General features: G+C 41.4%; 1 protein-coding gene across 1 annotated transcript in view; it reads right to left on the bottom strand.

Moving 5' to 3' along the window:
• The window catches only part of TACC2 (transforming acidic coiled-coil containing protein 2), a 125,653-nt gene that overhangs the window by 18,690 nt on the left and 91,692 nt on the right, over positions 1–15,271 (bottom strand). Inside the window, 6 exon segments of the mRNA XM_079312621.1 lie at positions 743–858; positions 1,666–1,727; positions 5,300–5,507; positions 6,568–6,628; positions 11,090–11,946; positions 11,948–12,399. Of these exon segments, the coding sequence (XP_079168747.1) occupies positions 743–858; positions 1,666–1,727; positions 5,300–5,507; positions 6,568–6,628; positions 11,090–11,946; positions 11,948–12,399 (1,756 nt within the window).

The following is a 15,271-nucleotide window of genomic DNA, read 5'->3' as shown; positions in this document are numbered from 1 at the left end:
CAGGGTGGAGCACAAGGCCTTCACAATTCTGCTTCTGGTAACAGCTGAGCAAGTCCTCTTCATCACTTTCATGTGGATGTGAATATATATACATATATTCACACACATATTGTTTCAACTCAGTTTACATCATTATATCTTGTAACACTTTGCAATATCCTTTCAAAACAATGCACTGGAGACATCAAAATAAAATCAGTTCCATCAGAAATGTCACATTTCTTCAGTATTTCTCACTTGCCTTTTTACCCCTTTCTCCCTGTGACCTACCTCTCTCCCAAAACACAACTCCTACTAACAAGAACACATGTCCTTGACAAGCAAAATTATTGGAAGTAAACACAACTCCCACATTCTGGTCTTATGAACAAGAGCCCTTGTTCAGAAAATGTATCCAGGAAAAGCCAAGTGAAAACCTGCAATTAACAGGTATCTAGATTAATGTGAAAATTACCTCAGTATCTGAGGAAAAACCTTTAAGTAGGAGGTCACTGTCCAGTAGAACAGTTGCCACTGTGACTATTGAGTTAGAATGTGAAGGAGAAATACATGTCCTTATTCCATCATGAAACTTGTGTATCTTTGCCCTCTGTTCTCTATCATATGTGTACACAGATGGGGATCTATTTTTACACAGATAACTTGGCAGCACAGAGGCAGAGAGAGGAAGAAGTGCCTGTGTATGTGCTCTGAGGGTCACCCACTCCCCTGACACCCTCTAGCATTGCTCACAGTGACCTACCCTGAGCAGGGAGATGTGGAGTCAGACAATCTGATGGGAGGTGATTTCACTGGGCTCTCCTGCTGGGCATCAAACATTAGGTACAAGGACTGCTTCTTTGGGGTGCTATCATCCTGCTGACAACAGGGAAAGAAACTCATTAAGCAATTCAACCATTCTCCATTAAAGTTAATTCAGGTCACTGAAGCTTTTAGTGGGCAAATGAGTTGACAGAAAACTAATAATACTGGGTTGCAATGCTGATACTGAGATGGACCCTTCCAGGAATAAAATATTAAAGAAAAAACTAAACAGTTCACTCTTTGCAGTGGCTCTTCTTGTCCCAGTTTGGGGTTAATCAGATGTCTGGTTCTGTCAGGCAGGGGGCATCCCTTGGCTGAGAGTGTTACTAAAATATCCACTGAATATTCTCACTGGTTTAAGCACAACATGCCTGATTTTCCTAATGTCTCCAGTGGATATCCCCTCATTGGATCCAGCTGAGTTATCAAATCCATGATTAAAAAAGAAGGTGAAACAAGTGATAATGTACAGCACTGCATTCCAGACTTCACACTAATTCTGTTTCTCTCCTCCAGCTTCTTCAATGTTTCACTCCCAGTTTCTTAAACAGTTCAGCAGTTGGTGGAGACAGCTCTGCACTCTGCACTGCTGGAAATACTGATTGGCTTTGCATCTCCAGAAATAACTACTGTGATGCTAGCTTAGAAATAAAATCATAAAATGGAACAAGCTCTACAGGACACAGGACCACAAAGCACAGGCAATTTAGCCCAGTTATGCCAATTTCAAGGAGCTGGTTTTGCAAATCTGCTGCAGGCACATTATAATTAATTTAAAGGGTGGTGAGGCTGAGGGCATTATCAGGATAGTATATTATGACAAGGGAATGCAAATGAATGGAAATGGAGGTGAGAACTTACAGGCACAGAGGAGCCTATTTTCTCCATATATTCTATTTCATATGAGTTGCCATATTCCAATTCTGCAACAGAATCAAAAATAAAAAGGTGTTAATACATGCCATGACATGATTTTTTTTCAGAAGTAAATGAGAGCACTTGTCATTGCTCTATACTTTCCAATGCCGTATTAAAAATAGATTATACAAAGAGAAAGTAAATAGTGCATTAATATTCACTCATTTTCAACAATAAACCTGACACATTTCAGGCAAATCACCTTGCCAGAAAAAAAAATCAGCTTTTTAATTTGCCCCGGGGACCAGAATATTAAGAAAGTTTCAGAGTAATTCACAGCACAGACAACTTTCCCCTGTAGTGTTATCCTATCACAGAAAACACATTGTTTTCAATAAATGGCAATGCTGATGCCAATTTATTTCAAAAACTATTTTAACAGCTGTTGAGAAAAATTAATTTCCTTTTTTTGTCATGTTGATCACACTCTTAATTCAGAACAACTACTAAAGAAAAAGATACCTAAAATACCTGAATGCTCATGAACCAGGGGTGAGACACCAGCCCAGCTTACTGGGTTGTTCTCACATTTTATTTTCAGAGAAAGACTCTAAGGCAGGATGATTTAGAAAGAACCTTAAGTCTAAAATTTAATAAAAATGCAAATCTTTACTGCTTCTAATCCCCCAGTTACACTGGAGAGAATAATCAGCATTTCTTCCCAGTCCATGGTCACTCAGTAGCTGATACAGAGGCAGAGAGATCTAACAGAGGAAAAGAGATCATACCTTCCTGCACTCAAATAAAAGCAAACTTCCTACAATGACAACTTAATTTAACAATTAAAAGCATAATTAATTTGCCCAAATGCTGCACTTTGTTCTGTTTCCATGACTTAATTCAATAAACCACTTGCATAATTTGATTTCCACTATAAATAAATCCCAAGGAAATGCACACTAGCATTTGCATTATGATAAAGTCATGCTAAAATCCTTCTAGATTTGGGCAGCTTTTGAAAAGTAGGGCTTGCATTAGGAAGATGATAACCACCATTAAAATGTTTGATGTTTAAAAACAAATAAGATAATCTCTTGCCTGTTTTGTTGATTAAAAAACTTTTAAGAGGGTTTAGGGTGATTTTACAATGCTTGAATTATTTTTTTTTTTTAGCAATAAAAAGCACTGGGCAAGGAGTGCAATTCCACAGGTTACATATTTTGTCACCAACCACTGAAGAGGAAACCTTCAGACCTGGCTGGGGATATTCACAGTACAAGTTGAGTGAAGAGAAAGCTGTAACAGCAGGCTCCTCACATTTAAATTCCTAGTATCATATGTTTTTAATGGTAATAGGGAGACAGGCAGGATGGACAACCTCCTGGTGTCAGATACCAGCCATACCCTTTTTCATTCACTTCTCCTCCCAGATGAATTCAAACCCCCACAAGGAACTGAACTGCAGGACAAAGCCTGAAATCCCAAGGAACAGAGACAAATGTTTAGAAACTCCTCTCAGTATCCCATTTATCCACAGCCCAGTGAGGTGCATCAGGAGTGTTTATGGAGCAGCTTCATGCTCCAGAGAGCAACCCCTGAGTGTCCAGGGACAGCAGACGTGCCAGCACTGTCCTCTGCTGGCACAGCCACAGGGATCCTCCACCTGCCTGCAGCACTGCCAGCAGCTCTGCAAGGACAACACAGATTTAACTTTACTGCTGACAAAAAAAAAAAAAAGGCAGGACACAGATGGAAAGAGTCCAAGTAGAAACAAAAGGAATAACACGACTGGCTAAACACAGTTTGTTTCTCTCACTGCTCTCAGGAGTCTCCAGCATAATTCTTCTCTCTCCTCTCCTCCTCCCAGACATCATCTCCCCCACAAAATCTTAGGTTCTGGTTATCTCTAGACATTCAAAATCAGAGAAGCCCAGGATATCCCATGAAGCAAGATAATTATCTTTTATAACAGACTTACTAAGTGATGTCCTCCAACTCCTCCTACAAATAGCTGCAAGATTACATCAGAATTTTCTGCTAATAATTACAGCTTATTTCGGGTCTGTGCCACAGGAAAATGGCAGCAGCTACAGGCAGTGCCTGGAAGAGATGAGGGCTGGATGCACTGACTCAGGAGCTGGGCTGGATCTCTACAGAAGCAGTGTTAGGTTACAGGGTAACACATGGGTGTCTGGGACAGGTAAAAGTATCTCCACTGAGAAACAGCACACAAATTACTCAGGAATTTCTCAAAGCTGCAGGAGCAAGACTGTCAAGGGGAAAAAATTATTATTTTTAAGAGACTGAAAAGCAGAAGCATTGTTGATTATAATGAGTGTGTAATCTGAAACCCTGACTGTACCATGCAGCACACATGAGACAAGACAATTACCATTTAATTAGGAGCTTTGCTCACTTTCTTCTACCCACTTTGAAAGCTAAAATGATTGTTTCAGAATGTCCCTCACTATTCTTTTGTTCCATTTTCTTCCCTATAGTTTCCATTTTCCCATATTTAGGGGAGCTTACTGTCTAAAAAGTGTTTCTTTAAGTTATTTCTTAAAATAAGATACAGAGAAGTCAATGTCTAACATTCATGACTAGACAATAAAGCCAAATGAATTCATCCAGACTGAAATACTTATCTGTTTAGAATACTCAACAGATTTCCAAAAAGCCTAGGGCACACAAGCACATGCATATGAACAAAAGCAATGTGTTGTTGTAGTTTTTTGGTGTCAAACACCTTGACCTAAAAGTTTAGCAGTTCTTAATCAGGCATAAATTTAGACCCGGCCTAAAAGGTAGATTTAATGGTAGACTGGGTCAGGGACTGAAAGGTTGGGGGGAAAAAATAAATTCAGACCAAGAAGAAAAATTTAAAGCCAAGTTAAACTCAAACATGCCTCCCACCCACAAAGCTGAACATCTGCCTTTGGAGCAGATGTTGCAAAGCAGAATTCCCTCTGGTAGCCCCAAGGAAGGCCACACACAAATTTTCCTAATTCTGTCTCTTCCAAATTTCACAGACCTGGAATGACAGTTCTCTAAACAGAAACTTCCAGCTTCAGCTCTCAACTGCTCATAGGAAGGTATGGCAGGAAAAACTTTAATAGGCTGATCTAGTAGGGAATTTTATCTGGAAATATGAATGGCAACTATCTCACAGAGGGGATATCCTGGATACTTTTATGTATGAAGATACTTGGAGCCCAGGAAGCTGGAAGAGAGATGGCATGGTATGGGTATTAATGCAATACCATTTGAGCAGAATTTTAACATGAGACCTTTCCCCACACAGGTTAAGGAACAGGTTCAGGCAGAATCAGTAGTTGAGTGACTCTGGAGCAGTATCAGATCCCATTCTCCTGTGAAGGCACTGAGAGAACACACTGCTCACAGAGAAAAACAATCACACAAAGGAAGCAAAAGCCTTTCTTTGAAGTGCCCTAATTTCCCTTTAAGCATCTCTTGTGAAAACTCAAGGCTGGACTGTTGGGGTCTTACATTCAGCTCCCCATAATTGCCACGCTCCCCAGAACAGCATTTTTGGGGTTCCCTATTAAGGTCTGCACTCAGCAGAGCACAGGCCAGCAAACCCCTGTGTGAGCACAGCCCCTGGCTGCAGCAGCAGTACCCTCTGTGGGGGAGCTGAACTTGCTCTCGTTGACAAAGGTGGACAGGTCAGAGGGCTGGGGGTAGTCCTGCTTGTCTGAGCTCAGCTCCACGGCCATGCAGCTCCACTTCTGCCCGGTCACAGAGGACGCCAGCTTCTCCTCGTCCGTGGCGGGAGCCACCGCCGAGATGACGGGAGGCGTTTCGGGGGTTGGCAGGGGAGTAGGGTCCTGCAGCAAACAAGAGCCAATTAATTCCATTATCTTCCACTGACACATGGAGCAGCTCAAGCTCTGAATTCCTCTGCACTGCCAGAGCCATCTTTTTAATTCTGTAATCTCTGCTGCAGTGCTGTGTAAAATACTTAATGGAAAATACTAACTCTACCAGCAGCAAGTTTTCCCAGTATAACTTAAGCTCTTTGATGATAAACACTTGCATTGCAAAGCTGCTTTGATAACAGGGAAGAAAGAAGATCCAGAGCTGTTGAAATCTGTTAGGCACTTGACACAAGTGGCACACATCACCCATCACTGAAGTCTCTGACTACCAGAACTGACTTTTTGAGCTTCCCTCATGGGAGCAAACCCTCGTGGGTCCACGAGGTCATGAACCCTTTCCCCTTTCTTCACTTCTGTGCTGTCAAGCAGCACAAATGGAAGGGCAGGATGGATAACAGGAAGAGGAACAGCAGCATGGAAGGAGCTGTGCCACATCAAAGCAGTCAGGCCTTTGTGGAAGAGCAGCTTTTGTTAACTTCTCTTCCAAGAAAACCACCTGCCAGCAGTTTACAACATGGAATCAAACTATCCAACACATGTTCCTGGTAGATCAGCCCACTTGGTTTTTTTCTATTTCCCTTCCAGCCCACCAATCTGGTGCATTTAGTTTCTAATCTAAAAATTCTAGGGTGGATAGTAATAGTCTTGTTTTTCAGACAAGACTGAAGATACTTATTCATATCCTTGCTCCATCTTAACACAGAGCTTTCCAAAGCACATTTGCTAATCCCCTAAGTGGAATTCCCAGAGAAAATACTACATCTACTTTATAATGTGTAGACACTTTTAGAGGACAAAAGGTTAATGCTTTGTGGTAACAGCCCAATGTGCTATACTTGGACATATGCATATATTCTTTACAAAAATCTCCTCTCTTATTAAAAGTCTACAACAAGAATATCTTCTGTTTTTAAACATACAATTCCACAATTAAATTCATTAAATTTTCTTTTTTGTACCTCTTCAAGAAAAAAAAAATTACATGCATCAAAATAAGGCAGCACTTTACCTGAGAAGGAGGATCTGATAGTGGGGATCTTTTTGGTGATTTTTTCACCCTAAATGTATCACTGAAAATAAAGTTCAAAGTGTTAATATGGTAATAGGAGCAAGAATCAGGTCATTTCACACTCAGCAAGAGACAGGCACAGACAATGCAGCCTCTGTAAGCCCTTCTCCATTAAAATCCCATCCAGCAGCACCACAGAGGAACATGCCATGGGTACATACTTTTGTCATGCACTTGGAAAGGCCTCGATCCCCCAAAAGCTGAGAACAGCAGGATTGCCATATTTTAATTGCTAACTCCTGACACATTCTCAGAGCAGAGTTACTGCTCAGCTGCAATTCAAATTCCTGCTCCACCACAGGCACCCTCCAGGGCCCTGTGGAAATGATTTAGCTTCTGTCTGCTTCAGTTCCACATCCCAAAATTAGCTCTAACCCACACCTTTACCTAGGAATTGAAACTGTGATAAACTTAGGCTCCAATGACCCCAAAAATCAGGAAGAAACACCTGGTTTGCTTTAAATGAATTATATAAAAGCATCTGAGGCAGATGCTGGTCCCCAGATGCCAGAATGAGCTGTGGCATTACAAATGGACACAACAGATCTTTTTAAAAACAAATACAACCAGAAATATGGCAATTCTGCTTTCAATTCCCCTGCCACCTCCCAGTGCAGACTAGCAGCATGGATACCACAGCCCTCCCAAATCCCCCAGGTTTCAATCAAGCAAAAGGAATGAAGAACACACGTTATGTCATGGTGGTGTATAATTATGACTGTTGCCTTTATTAACAATTGGCTAAAAATATTTTCTAACCAGGAAGAACTAATTATCTGTTCTCTTGATGCACATTGCCAGAGTTATTCAAAACCACTGATGTTCCTAGCCACAAAAGGGAGAAAAATACCACAGCAAACTCACTGATAAAGACTTTATGTTTGAACTGAGATGCAGTGGCAAAAATTACTGCCCAGCAGCTCATCCCTGATCAATGATGGCAAGGTTGACACCAGAAATTCTATTGGTGGGTTCCAATTGGCAGAGGGTAAATCAATACCACATCTAGAGGGGAAAATAAGTCGGGCAGCTGAATATTGGTGTGTTCAATGCCATTAATTATCCAGTTATGATGACTGTTATGAATTAATTAGGATAACTTTTTCCTTTAAGAAAGACAAGAACTTTATGTAGAATTTACAAAGAATTGATTGTACAATGATGTTCAGTGGTAGAAATAGAACTTTCATATTTTAGCTCAAGGATACAAAATCTTTATAGCTTTTAAATGAGGATCTTTTTTGATAGGCAACAGATAATGAGGCAAACTCATTTACAGTCAGGCATCTTACTTAAAATAGCTTTCATATGTGCAAGTGAAGTGAAATCATTAACATAAAAGCTTCATGCTGAATAATAACTGATCATGCTGCAAAATAAATAAGTAAAATTAAAAAGCCCATAAATAAAAGAGGAAATTTGAATTGTTAGCTTAGAATTACTTACAACAGAGAACATACAGACATCACATCTTCTACCATCCTAAGACAAATAAGACAAAGAAGAGAGACAGACAGAAGGAACTGACAAAAAAGATTAACCTACAAATACTCTGCTAATGTTAATGTGTTAAGGCAATCTGATCATGCATATTTTCTACCTGTATAATCTTAACCCCTACTTTTCATTATGAAACACACAAGGAGAAAAAAAAATATTCATAATTTCCTTCAACTTTTTCTAGTTCAATGTTATACTTTTGATATGCTTTCATCTTACAAAACTCATTTTTCAAAGCTGACACCAACTTAAGTTCCTTTCAACACACTAACTGTCCTTGCCTTCCCTGATGGAGGTCACCTGCTTGCTTCTCAAAACACAGTATTTGTTATTATGTGAGCTGCAAAACTGTTCTTGAATGGCAGCTAAGCTTAAGGAGAGGCCACAGTTATTCCAGGTTTTGTGATGTTTGCTGATGTGACAGCACAGAAAAAGCTACTTGACCATTTCAAACCATTTACCCAGGCCAGGAGAGAAAATGACATTTCTTTAAATCTCAGCTGGTTTGTTCCTCTCCAAAACCTAACCTGATGTTCTAACAGAGCAAACTGGTTTCCCCTAAAGCAGAGCCAAACCTTACCAAACAGCTCAGGCTAAGAGAAGTTTTTATTTACTCATGAGCTTGGCAGCCTGTGCTCCCCTCTCCTCACGTGCAATGCTCACAACAACTGGCACCTTCCATCTCTAAACAGCCTCCAGAGCAGTGCCTGCACAAGCTGTATCTCTAAAAACCTCCTATTTTTACTCAGCACTGTGAGCTGGCACTGGGGAGGATCAGCTGCTCTTTGCTCAGCATCACCTGAGCAGTGTGATTGTCTCCCAGCAGCTCAGCACTCGGGTAGATGACCAGACAGAAATTTATGTTGAGCTCACATCTCTTGTAAAAACCTCATCTTTTCACAGGGGGGTCAATGCTCAGACTGCTGCAGTTTCATTCAAGAACAGAAATGGCTTATTTTTATTGATTTAACACATTAGACTGAGTACATGGCTCAGATTCAAAGTAGAACAAGCTCAGCAAAGGCTTAAACTCATGCTTGGCTTCTTCACCTCTAATCTAGAAATCACTGCCTTTGCATATGAGGAGCTCATTTTCAAACTGGTCCATAGGGTTTGATTTCTGCACATTAAACAGTGACAATAAAACCTCCTGCCACTGCCTACCCTGGCATCCCCTCTCAAGCCTTAAGGTAATTCTCTTCTACAAAGTACCACAGCTGCAGGCTGCAATGGGTTATTAATATGCAGAGTCTCATCTTTGTAAAAAAAAAAAAAAAAAAACCAAAAAAAACCAAAAAACAATTGCAAAAGTAGGTTATGGGGTTGCAGTGAACACAGCCCAGTGAAAGCAGTGCCAAACACAGGCTGGGAGTTCCTGCAGCCCTCCTGACCCAGGAACTTGTGAGCCCTGAGCTGGGGAAGCTTCATTTCCCCACCATGATAAACACCAGCACTGAACTTTGTGATTCTAGGACAGGGCTTTCCTGCCATGGATTTTCTCAAGGACAAATGTGGCTTAACAAACTCTCTGTAAACTCATTTTGCCCCTAAATGAATAACTTTGGAATTCTTTCCAATATTCAAAGCAGATGGGAGAACTCAAGAGGCCCACTCTGGGGGTCTGCCAGCTTCAGCTACTGGAAGACACAAGGAGACTCTGGTGGGCTGCAAAAACTTAAAAGATTTGGTGATACTAAAATTCCATTCTGCACTTCCCCAGTTAAGATTCAAATTTTTCTTCTCTTGCTGTCAGACTTTTAAATCTTCTTGGTTTGAACCAAATCAGTTTGACCTGCAGGCTTGGAAAAGTGTGTCATTTACCAGTGAGTTTCAGGTAAGCCCCCAAAACTAGCAACACCAGAAAAAACAGGCTCTTCTCCCCAAGAAAACAATTCTACACACTGGTCTAAAATGTCCATAAGTCAAAAATGTCCCTAGACAAAAAATAAAGGCACAAGCTTCCACAAATCTGACAAGAGACTTGAATTAGAAGCTTAGAAGGCAGGAGGTTGTTCAGAAAAATGTGAATAATATCCATCTCACCCTGTACAGGAGATCAGCTTTTGTACTGCTTTACATTAACCACATTATCTTATCTTAAATTGACATTTAAAATTTTTGCTCCCATTTTTGTTAGCTAGCTGGAACATTTAAACCATAAAGGAACATGAACTTGAGATACTTTCTTATAGATACATACAGGAGATCAATTTCAGATATATGGGACTTAGTGGTCACCAACTCAAAATAACCATATCTGAACAGTAAAGCAACAAAAAAATCAGAACCAACCACAGAGGTTTTTAACCAAATATTTTAAAAGAGCAACACAGAAATTTTAATCTGGAATTTGTCACCCATGTCTCAAAGTTGGGTACTTCCCTAACATCTAGTAGCTTTGGAGATTCTAAACCTTTCATAAAAACAAATTTTTCACATTTCTTAGTCGTGTATATATACTTAAAAAATGTATTTCAATACTGCACTCTTCTGTTTCAGGTTATTTTCTTTTAAATACCATAAGCTACTGGATGACACCATCTTCCTGCTGTTTGCAATAAAACACTTGTCACTGCCTTACTATTTCACATCCCACGCTCAAAAACAATGGTTCATAAAACAGTTTTGCTGGTGTGATTACTCTGATCATCTTAAACAGCATCAACATCCCAAAATGAGGTCACAGAAAATTGGGTACATAACTGATAAAATTACAATTTAACCAGGTTGAGAACTACCCAAAGACTTCAAGGATGCAGTTGCCTAATGTGGCTTGGTAATTCTGGAAATACCAAATTATTGAGGAAGCAGGTTGAGAGTAGGAACAGCCCCCAGCATGACCCCAGCTGTGGCACCCGAGGTCACCTCCCTCTGTCTGCCCAGATGTAAATCCTGTGTGACTGTGCCAAGGGGGAGGAACGTGCTGCTTCTATTCTAGAAACGCCTCTGCCCTTTAACTTACGTTTTTAGTGGCGTTTTCTTCTTCTTGGCAGGTTTGTTCAGGCTGTCTCCTTCCGTTCCGTTGGTTTCGTTGGCACTGGCTGGGATCTCAAAGGAAGCTGGAGATTTGGAAGGCGAGCTGGCTATCTTAGAAGAAGACTTGAAAGGGTCAATGGAGTCCTCACACATGTCTGGCTCGAAGCTGTAGGTTTGCTGAGGCAGTTTGGGCGATTCCTGCATTTTTGTACTGGATGAGAAGGGGTTAAAATTGGGATCGTCCCACTTGTCGATATCAAAGGTGTAGGAGCCCTTGGTGATGGGGATTTCGTTGGGATCAACAGGAGATTTGCTTGGGGTGCTTGGAGCATTGTCAAGCTTCTCCACCGGTTTTTTAGTCTTTGGCCTCCGTAGCGGCATTTTAGCACCAGGCTTTTTCCCTGCTTTTTTGGGAGGAGGAGCGCTCTCCTGCTGCTCTTGGCTCCCCCCTCTCTCCTCAGAATAATCAAACTCCAGCCTGAGCGCAAGCCCTTTGGCGGGAGGGTCCTCCTGTCCCCCGGTGTCGGGCGGAGTCACCTCCCCAGCCTCGGGGGCCGTGGGCAGAGGCGGCGCTTTCCTGCTGCCAGGGGGAGAGTTCTGCACTCTGCTGCCCGCCGAGCTGAAGGCACTAATCCCTTCGGAACGGGCCGGGTCCGAAGGGTCCGATCCTTCAGGCACGGGCGGGGCCTCCTCTTTCTCAGCAGAGATTTTGGAAGGTTCAGTACATTCGGGCTTTGCTGAGTCAGCCTTCACCTCAGGTGCTTTATCCTCACAAGCTGCTTGCTCAAGCTCAGGCGGTTCTTGTGGGGTTTCCTTCACCAGTGGAGCATCCAGAGGTTTTTTTGGCTGATTGCTTCTTTTTTACGGAAGCTGGTCTGGGTTTTTTCGTTCTCTTGAGGGTACTGGAAGCGCTGCTGGAACCAGTGCCATACACATCTGCTGATGGTGCTAATGTCTCGCTGTTGCCCAGGTGAGATGCTCCATCAAAATCACTGGCCTGCAGGCTGAGAGATCGAGACAAGGTGGATTTGGAAACCGGGAGCGAGTCCGTGGATTTCCTGCGGACATTTGCTTTGGGGTCGCGGCTCTTGGGCTCTGCGGAGCTCGGTCCTAAGGCATGGAGGGAATCGACCAGCTCGATGTTGTCAAAGTCCAGGTTGTAGGTTCCACTGCTGGCTATGGGCTTGTCCTCGTCGAAGACGGTGGAGAAGGAGTGGCAGGGGGGGCGGAAAGGGCTCTCCTGGACTGGCTCACTGTGGGACACATCGGTGACGGGCTCGGCTTCTGAACACACACCTGAGCAAGGAACACAGAACTCAGTGACAGCACTTCCAGCTTTGCAACAGGGGCGTAGGAGGCTGGATTGTAATCTGATAGTAAATTAGAGTAAGTAAAAAGTAAAGGTATTTTTACTTTTTTTGCTTTCAAATAAAAGAAAAAGGCATTGAAATCATACAAACTGACTAAGCAAACCAAAGTGACTTTTTCAATATATGAGCCAGATTAGGGGAAACAATGGATCTGTTCTCCCCAGAACAGCATTCAAGGCAAGTTTCATGAAGAGACAAAATATGTATCTGCAATAGCATCTAAAGCACCTCTTCTAACCTATCACTTAGAGAGATGGATATTACCATCATACTACACGTTGCAAATACCAAAAGAAATGCACATAAAGCATTTTTTAACTCCCATTTTCTACTACTAGAAAGGGTTCACACAATTGTGTCAGAGCTCTTAGGAAGTAAATCTCTAGAAAATTGACTGGTGCTTCAGTAATTACATGTTGACCTTAAGTTTTGTTTGCCATGTGCTACTTTTACCAATTTACCCAGAGTAAAATGCTTCCTCTCCCCAACCCATCAATGTTGCTCCTCTATCTGCCCCAAGCAGTCAATAATTACAAGTTTATAATAAGACATGAATAATTGAGAACTTAATACGAAATAAATTATGGCCAAAGTAAAAAAAAAAAAAATTAGAGAACTCCACAAGTATTTTCAGTTGAAAAATCTTTCTTAATAAAGCTAGAAGCTCCCTACTGATTATGTAAACCAGGTTTTTCCAAGTTCTATCTTGTTGATGCAAAGAAAATTTTGTAGAGAGATTTATGTTAAAACTCTTAATCCAAGTATCTTTCCACTGCAATTAAGGGTTTTGTTATTGAATGGAATTCTAAAATGATTTATAGACGTCTCTTCATTTGGGATATAACAACTCTGTTAGACAAAGTAGAAGAAGACAGAGTGCATAACAAAAAATCAGAAAATACACAAGTAGGAAAGCATGCAGGTGATGGTCCTTGCTGCCTTCCAGCTCATTAGGTTGATTATTCAAATGTTCTACAAATCCTGCATATGGTTTGCTCCTGCTGTGAGTGCACTACTCTGATCTGAATGTACCAGGTCACCTCTGTCCCTGTGTGTCCCTGTGGGCACCTGAGACCTGGGACAGCTCCCAGCTCAGGCTGGGCTGAGCCAGCTGCTCACAGCTCTCACAGAGCTGCAAAATGCCCCCGTGTTTCCTGTTGAAGCAACACTGCCTTCTTCACATTGTCATTTTTTTAAATTATGCAATTATAAAGAAAAACATTCAAACAAAATTGAATGCTTTACTCAGCCCTAATCGATTTCAGAGATATTTCTGTTGATGCTTTTCATTCCAATCCTGACATGTTTTGCAGAATAACTCTCATTTTGCCCTGCTACATTCATTAACACTGTTCATAAAAGCAATAGAGACAATCAGTTATTATTTTAGTGAGAGGCTATGAATGAATTAAGAAAAGGGAAAAGAAATTTCCTTTGTTTCAGAAGAAATTGTGTCTGCACAGAGACTGCAAGGATTATTATTTATGGATGTAGAGGACAAGGATTTAAAGGAATTGGACACATTTCCCAAAGTGGTGCCATGTACTTCCAGATACTGTCAAAGGGATGACAGCTATGCAGTTTCTCTTTTAAGACTGCAGAAATTCACTAGGAGACACCAATTAAAATAATATTCTAATGTGTTTTTCTGCTAAATGAATGCTAATAGCATGGCAGTATGTTGGAACAGTTTCTTTTTCTCCTTAATCCCCACTGGTTTGGGCTTGGCTTCAGCCTGGCTGAGGGGTCATTAATTAGGCTTAGTTTGCCAGCAGAGCTGGTGCTCACTTCACACACACATCACTTGGTGACACTGATGGGACTCCTGTTCAGGGCACTCAGAGAGTGCCATAAACCTCCAGCACCAGCCTAATCTACCCCTTTCACCCTGGAAGGAGAATGGAAGGCACTTCAGGGGAATACATCACAATAAACACTGGGGTGTCAGTGGAGTACAAATGTAGGTCAGTGTGAAATGAAAGTGGGATCTGAACAAGGAATCATCTGCAGTTATGCACTGTTTTCATTCTAGCCTATGCCAAAGCCCTCAACAGCATTGAGGCCCTTGTTCAAAGTAGTATAAACATGCATTAAAAAAAATTAAAATAAAATAAAGTAAACCACTGCCCTGCAGGACTTGGACTGCAAATGAGAGGCTGAGGTTTGGGATGCATCATGCAAAGGGAGTGTGCAAAGTTTTGCAGCTACTCCCAACAAATTCCAATTCTATGTGCTCCACACAGTGCAAGGCTTTAATCTTCTTTAACTGCTTATTTCATGACTTCCTCCTCATCAAATCCTTTTCACTGGAAAATATGGATTTCTGCAGAGCCTTGCTCGATATTTTTATTGTTTCTTTATGAAACAAGATGTGAAACTGTCTCAGCAAACACAGCTCTTGGCAGAAGTGAAATGCTGCTGTCAGCCTCTTCTGGCTTTATGGCAGCACTGGCTCACTCCTGGTAGCAGCAGAATTGCTACTCAAATGGTACTCAAGGCTTTATTACTACAAAGAGACATGAAAACCATACTTTCCTGACATTAACAGCCTATTCACAGAGCAGTGACATTTGTCCTTTTACAACACAAAATGAAGCCAATCAGTATCACTACTGCATTTTATTAAAATGCAGTTTGATCACAAAGGAACGTATCACGACACCAGCTATGGCATTAAGGCAGGACTTGCCCTAGAGAGGGACCAGCACAAGGTTTTACATCAGGTTTATGCCTTTTATTGGCATTGAGTCACCCACAATTTATACTGGTAAGAGCTGCCCACAAGAAGATATTGAGTT

This window comes from Erithacus rubecula, assembly GCF_903797595.1.
Source record: "Erithacus rubecula genome assembly, chromosome: 9".
NCBI classification, from domain to species: domain Eukaryota; kingdom Metazoa; phylum Chordata; class Aves; order Passeriformes; family Muscicapidae; genus Erithacus; species Erithacus rubecula.
This window is presented reverse-complemented; position numbering and strand designations above follow the sequence as displayed.